This window comes from Coffea arabica, chromosome 9c (genome assembly GCF_036785885.1).
Source record: "Coffea arabica cultivar ET-39 chromosome 9c, Coffea Arabica ET-39 HiFi, whole genome shotgun sequence".
NCBI lineage: Eukaryota > Viridiplantae > Streptophyta > Magnoliopsida > Gentianales > Rubiaceae > Coffea > Coffea arabica.
This window is the reverse complement of record NC_092326.1, coordinates 34,967,535-34,975,545: the sequence shown is the minus strand read 5'-3', so window position 1 is coordinate 34,975,545 and position 8,011 is coordinate 34,967,535. Positions and strand designations below refer to the sequence as shown.

General features: G+C 33.5%; 1 protein-coding gene across 1 annotated transcript; it reads left to right on the top strand.

Annotated features, from left to right (window-relative positions):
- The first annotated feature begins 2,464 nt into the window (after positions 1–2,464).
- Positions 2,465–4,128, top strand: LOC113708210 (O-acetylstemmadenine oxidase-like). Its single transcript, XM_027230674.2, has one exon. The coding sequence runs from the start codon at positions 2,465–2,467 to the stop codon at positions 4,046–4,048; it is 1,584 nt and encodes a 527-aa protein (XP_027086475.1). The 3' UTR covers positions 4,049–4,128.
- Positions 4,129–8,011: the final 3,883 nt, after the last annotated feature.

The window sequence follows — 8,011 nt, the reverse complement described above, 5'->3', positions numbered from 1 at the left end:
GTCATTGCTTCTGTTGTAATTTAAGACCTTCGTCAAATGACAAATTGCAAGGCTACAATCCGTAACTCGCCATCAAGTCATGAACACACATTGGGTGCAATTTTGTTCGTTTCATTTTGGGTTCAATTCTAATTTAATATATTTATGGTGTTATTGTTTAAAAATTAAGAGAAGCTGCTGCACAATGGAACTTTTGTCAAATGTAATACTACTAGAAAGAGCTGCAGGCGATTAATAATTCTACTTATTTTGACCAGATTTATCCTTATAAAATATTGTACCCAGAATTTACACTTATGACATTTATTTTTTCAATAAAGCGTTGAGAAAGTTATCTAAGGGGGACTCATTAAAGTCCAATATCCAGACAATTGCTGACTGGAGGGGAGTTCAATGGACCGTAAATACTCACACTACACTCGATTCTTTACTGAATCGATGTGGGAGAAAGGGGACACATAACTTATCACATTTATTAAGTTGAAGTAAATATTCAAACTTAGACAACTGTGAAACACAATGCAGCTGTCAAGTTTATCAACCACTTGAATATTCCAGCATATATAGACAACCCAAAAATGTTGAAATCCTACTTTGGAATTTAATAGTTGACTTTCACTCACACCATTAAAGAGAGGGGACATACAAATGGGCAACCCAATGCGCTGTGTTTTTTTTTTTTTTAACAAAATTTGAAGCAAAACCCTTTACAGGAAAAAGTCAAACTCTTCACAATTTTGGCATGGCCAACAAAAGAAAATGCCTTTGATGGTACGAAGCCAACCTTATTGCGTCATTCACAAGCCTTAATGGAAATATCTATCTCGATTTACATATTTTTACTGCACATTTCAAAGTCTAGCTTTCTTATTAATCATAATCAAGGACTCCTGTATATGCCACTAACGAGTAACACCAACAAAATTGTTCATTTCAAAACTAATTTTTGTACTTTAAATTAAATTGACGACTTAGATCTAGGTCATATCAGGTTAACTCGATCTACGACATCAATTGCTCTCCGATCTCTGCGATTGTAGTGAAACAACTTTCTTTAAACCCTTGGTCTTTTACCTCTACGCTACAAGAAAAAGTTCCTACGAGGAACATATTAGTGGATTCTATATAGTAAAGTCAAGCTACCAGATTCTGTATTAGCCAAGTAATAGGTAGCTTAATTTTTATGTTCTTAGTTTTTCTTTTGGTAAGATTGCTACTAAGCAACATTAATAGATCACAACTAAGGGTGCGTTTGATAAAATTGAAGTCTGAAATATGAAATCTGAATCCATTAAATTATTCAATTATTAAGTATTAAATCTAATACATTTAAGTGTATATCGTATTCAATAATAAGTGAATAACTTATTACTTAATTTTGGAAGCAAGTTTTGCTTAATAAATTCAGTGCTACTTAATTAATTCAAATATTCAATTTTTTGTTATTAAACAGTTTGAATATATTTAAGATCGGAATCCGTTAAATTTAAGTATTGAATTGAGTTATCAAACAAGGTCTAAATAACATTTATAGGCTGAATGCATATTAGCTCAACTGAAAGAAAAGTGAGCTTTTAAGTTTTAACACGCCTGGAAGTAAACATTAAGTAGCACATACAAACTCTTTTCTTCCTAGAATTCCAATTAAATTAGTAGATACATTAATTAGATAACGCTGAAATTCCTATATCAACTCTCAAGCTCTCCTAACTCCCTTTGTCCTTGTAATTTTTAACATCTCTATTGGACCAAATGAGAAACGAGACATACAAATTGATTTTGGCCTTTCCCCCCTTTCCAAAGCTGATGATGAAATTGGACCAGTGGACAAATTGTTTAGGGTAAATTTCACTTTACCCCCCTGTGGTTTAGCGTTTTTTCACATAACCCCCCTATGGTTTCAAAAGCTATACATAACCCCCTTATGGTTTGGATTAAAGTGTCAAAGTAACGGAAATAGTCACTCGTAACGGAACTTCTAAAAATGTCAAAATTACCCTTATAAATACATGACACATTAACCCCCTATGATTTTTATATTTTACCATATAACCCCCCTATGGTTTAATACTTTACCATATAACCCCCTTATGATTTTCAAAACATACACATAACCCCCCTTGGTTAATACATAAATTTCAACCTTACATAAGGGTATTTTTGACATTTTAGGTGACGCCGTTACGAGTGACTATTTCCATTACTTTGACACTTTAATCCAAACCATAAGGGGGTTATGTATAGCTTTTGAAACCATAGGGGAGTTATGTGAAAAAAACGCTAAACCACAGGGGGGTAAAGTGGAATTTGCCCAATTGTTTAAAATGGACCACTGAGTGTTCCCTGTATGGTTTGACTCTGACTAGGGACTCTTCTTCAAATCTTCCAACATGGCCAATCAGGGATAGTATATATATTTGCCATAGTAGGAAGGAAAAGAAGTAGATATTGAACAAAGAAAGATATGGAGAAAAAACATATCTCCTTAGTTTTAACTTTCATTTCCCTCTTCCTTCTTACTTCATCAACACATTCATATTTGATCCTTGATAATTTCATTGAATGCTTTTCCCATGATTTTCCATTGTCTACTACATCGCTGGATGTTATACATACTCCAAGCAATTCCTCTTACTCATCCCTCTTGGAATCTCCGATCAGAAACCTAAGATTTCTCACTTCCACTACCCCTAAACCACTAGCTGTCATAACACCTTCCACTTATGATCATGTCCAGGCCACAGTTACGTGTTGTAGAAAACATGGAGTACAAATTCGAACACGAAGTGGCGGCCATGACTACGAGGGCCTGTCCTATACATCTAACGTTCCTTTCATCATACTTGATCTTGTAAACCTTAGAGCAATAGATGTCAACTCGGAGGAAAACAGTGCATGGGTTCAGTCTGGAGCTTCCCTTGGCGAATTGTATTATTGGATTTCGCAGAAAAGCCCAAGCCATGGCTTTCCAGCTGGAATTTGTCCAACAATTGGAGTTGGTGGACACTTCAGTGGAGGTGGCTATGGTACCATATCGAGAAAATATGGATTAGCAGCTGATAATGTTCTTGATGCACTCATAGTGAATGCTGACGGGCAAATTCTTGATAGAAAATCCATGGGGGAAGACTTGTTTTGGGCAATCAGAGGAGGTGGAGGATCAAGTTTTGGAGTCATAGTTGCCTGGAAAATCAAAATTTCCTATGTTCCACCACTTGTAACAGTTTTTAGCCCAGCGAGGACTCTAGACCAAGGTGCTACTAATCTTGTTTACAAGTGGCAACAAATAGCAAACAAGCTCCCTGAAGATTTGTTCATCAGGTTAGTTATAGTAGCGGATGGAGAAGGAAAGAATAGAACAATTCGAGTTACTTTCAACTCATTATTCCTTGGGAGGACTGATCAACTTCTCGAAGTAATGAAAGAAAGTTTTCCTGAACTTGGTTTGATAAAAGAAGATTGTAGGGAGATGAGTTGGATTGAAACAATACTTTATTTTGACAATAGAAATGGGCAAACCATAGATGGCCTTAAAAATAGGGTACCTGACCCAAAGGGTTTCTTCAAAGCAACTTCAGATTATGTGGAGGAACCATTATCTCAGGCAGCATTAGAGAAGCTATGGAAATGGTCCTTGGAGGAAGAAAGACCTGCACTTATTTTTGAACCCTATGGAGGAATAATGGATAAGATACCAGAGTGGCAACTTCCATTTCCCCATAGAAAAGGCAATTTGTATAATATTCAGTACTTTGTACAGTGGAGTGTTGGAAGTAATGAAGCATCAGAAAGGCACATAAATTGGATGAGAAGGTTGTATCAACATATGACCCCATATGTATCAAAAGGACCAAGAAGGGCTTACTTGAATTACAGGGATCTTGATTTTGGTGTTCATAGTAATATTTCTGGTACAACTTACTCAGAAGCCAAAAAATGGGGAGCCAAGTATTTTAGCAAAAATTATAGGGCATTGGCATTCATCAAGGGTAAAGTTGATCCTGAAAATTTCTTCAATGATGAGCAAAGTATTCCTCCCTTTAAGTGAAGGGGGGTATGGCCCTTTTACCTTTGTTCTCTCTCTTGTATCATTAGTGAAGTTGTGTAGGTTCAATAAATTTACATATGTAAGGCTTTATTGATGTTTATTTTCTTCGTGCAAAATGAATAAAACGAGAAATTTTATTCTTATGTGAAGAACTCTTTTGAACTTTGTCTTGCACATAGGCTTTGCTATTCTCTACTTATTAGGCTTCTCTTTGACTTTCCCAAGTTATTACTTATTAGTCCTTGTACCATCAAGCTTTTGTTCCATGAGAGTTCCTGTTTCAAAAGAGAAAAGTCCCAAAGTGATCAAATTCTAATAGTTGAAAATTTAATTTGAAGGAAGAACTCAATCTTGATTACTAATTAACTATTAGTCGTGGAGGCTAGTGGTCAAGGAGTTGAACTCTCGCCTCGCAAAAATCAGGATTCGATCCTAATTGGCAGGTTTGCGATGGTGAGGGAATAGGGCAATAATGGCCAGCCCCTGAACTTGCATTAACATGAATAGACATGGTATTGCAATCGACTCTTATGGGGAATCTTTTTTTTTTTTTTTTTTTTGTTCAAAAAAAGGACCTGAACTCACTTCAGGCCCCAACTAGGGTTGCAAACGAGTCGAGCCGAGTCGAGCTTTGAACTAATCGAGTCGAGTCTCGACTAAATTTTATCAAACTCGAGCTCGACGAGCCGGCAATTTTCGAGCTCGAGCTCGACTCGAATCAAGTCGAGCCGAGCTCGAGCTCGAAAAAAAATAAAAAATAAATATTTTATTTTTAAAAAAATAAATAAAATAATTTTTTTTCTGAATAAATAATAAAATATTAAGAATATATACGTAATTTTACTATAAAAATAAAAAAAATATATATATAATATACGTAATTTTATTATTAAATAAAAGTAAAAATAAAAAATATATATATATATACTCAAGCTCGTGAACGAGTTTAATATTTTTAGCACGATCTCGATTAATATCGAGCTCGACTCGAGGTTGACTCGAGCCGCTCGCGAGCGGCTCGATTCGTTTGCAGCCCTAGCCCCAACCCTTATTTGAGTTATTGGGTTTTTCCCCATTTTTGTGACAGGGGTCGAACTCTGGTGAATACTCTAATTAGAGACTACACCACCAGGTCGACTACCCTGCAGGGTCTCTTATGGGGGAAATCTTGATGACTTATTTTCTTCTCATGAATCATAATATAACAATTCCTGGTTATCTGTGCGATTGGGTTCATGTGGCAAACATTTGGATAGCTGTATTGTTTAAAGAAATTCTAAGAGCAGAACAATGCTGTTAGCCAAAAGCAGCCACGACAATATCTTATAGTTTTTTACTATACAAGACAAGAACAATGTACTTAGCCAACACCCAAAAGCAGCCACGACAATAACTTGTAAATTTGTTGTCATGTTATTGATTTAGCGCTTGTTTTGCCTCTTCCTCCAAAGATTAATTATAAAAATCTTTAATTAGCTGTTGTAACAACAGGAGTTGAAAACTTTAGAATCCAAGTCCACTAATTCAAACACATTATCTATTGAAATTAGTTAAGTTTTGAAGAAATGAAAAAAAAAAAAAAAATTGGGGTCCTTCTTCTAGATGAGTTCCATTTGGTTATATTATTCAAATCAGTCGGGTGCTTTAATTGCATAGCAAGTCAATGTTCTCAGTCTTTCAAGATTTAGACTAGTTTAATCTATTGAAAAACAATTTCCAGATCTATTGAATCCCTAATTATACGGAGGAAAACAAAATCAAACATGATCTATTGAAGTTAGTCTAGCTCGTAAGAAATCAAATGTATATATATAGGGGTCCTACTTCTGGATAATCTCCATTTGTTTATATAATCAACATCTGTCGGATCCTCTAAATATAGTCTTTCAAGATTAATTACTCTAGTTTAATCTATTGGAAAATCGTCTGAGATTGTTTAAATTGTATATAATTGTTTCCGTTGAAAATTAAAGCCATGGACAGCTAATAAATTCAAATAAGAAAATAAGAAACCACGTTCGACATACTAGCATACATATTGAATGTACATCTTAAAGACTTAAACATTACTTTTTCTGTTATCAAAAAAAAAAAAAAATTACTTGTTCTTTCTTCTCTCTCTTTTTTTTTTTTTTTTTTTAAAGACACACTATTAAGCACCTTAAACATTACTTAGGTTTTGTTCTCAATTCTTTTATATTTTACAAAATCTAATTATAGAAATTGATTACGGAGAATAATCAGAATCAGCAAAAGCTTTTTCTTTTTGCATGAGTATAGATTTTAGCTTTTTTAATAATTAAAAATTTTATAATTAAAATCCAAAAGTAATCCAAAACATCACAAAATTTAATTTATCTAAAATCACAATCTATCATTAATTAAAATAATTAATCGAGAAAGATGTCCTTAGTTTGGGACAGGCTTAACTTGGGCTGATCTGTCAAACAGCACCCATGTGTAGTTGAGCTAGCTTTTAGGCCTATGTTCAACTTTGCAACGCTAATACTAATTGTGCAGCGTCAGCTCAGCCTTGTTACTTTTGGGCTCAACCATTTGAGCCCGATTCAACTGCGCCAACCCAGTCAAGAATGGCGGAAGGATTATAAATTGCAATGTAGCAGTACTGTCGAGAAAATCATTATAAGGTTGTTAGTAAACCATCATTCATGATTAATAGGCTAGGGTTCATTTAATAAAAGCTGAAAACTGAATATAAAATCTAAACAATGAAATTTCAAGTGTTGAATATATTAAGCAACTACATTGCAAAAATTAATCAAAGCTTCGTTTCATAGAACTAACATTGCATGCTTGAATTTAATTACATTAATAAGAGTGGTATTATAACATAGTATATACTTCAAAAAACAAGAGTTCCTTTTATTTTTATTTTTTGAAAACTAAACTTTAGTATATACATACATACATACATACAGATATATGAACATACGTACATATATATACATAGCAAGGCCTTAAAAAATAGCATATACTTCAAATAACTAAAGTTCTACTTATTTTTCTTTTCAGAAACTAAAGTGTAGTGTAGTGTGTGTATGTATGTAAAGTTCAATGAACGTATATATATATATATATATAGAAATTAAAGATCAATGTGTGTGTGTGTGTCTGTGTATAGACACACATATGTATGTATGTATATGTACATGTAGTTATGATAATGAATTAAGATGAGAGTTGTTAGATTTGAATTTCTACTATTCTCAATTTTGATTGCTTGACAACTACACACGGAGGCCTTAAAAAAAAAAGAAAGAAAGAAACTAAATACCACGGCCTCGCTGGACACTGACATGTTCAGATTTTGCTTTCATCTTCACCAAAGGAACCAGTATCGGTTTATAGCTGAAACTAGGACTAAAGCCATGTCTTCAGAATCGAATCGGGTATCGATTCGGTCAAGTTCAGACGTCAGGAGTCAATGGGTTCAACCGAATTTGATGAGGGTTGAACCAGATGACGTCATAAATAAAATTATTTAAAAATTAAAATATTATATGTAGAATACCTAATAACATGTTAATATTAATAAAAGTATATTCATATATATTTGATATTTGAAATATATTTAACAAGAAAATTCAAAGAAATTAGAACAATCAAATAGCAATTTATATTATTTAACGAGCATTAACAAGTTTAGAATTAAAATTATCGATTTAATTGAAAAATAACACCAAACTTTAAGATAACATTGATAAAATATGAAATGTTTGAGATATATCAATAATTTTTAACAATCTAGGGGTCAAAACATAATATTAAAAAGTTTGAATTTTTTTGAAAAATGCTTGATTGAACCGGAAAATCCGGTTTTTTTTCGGTCAAACCCGGTTTTTGACCGAATTTGACTGAATTTTTACTTATCCGATTTTTTAGCAAAACTCGGACCGGACCGGTCCGAGTTTTAAAACACAGACTAAAGCAACTTGTTTGTTG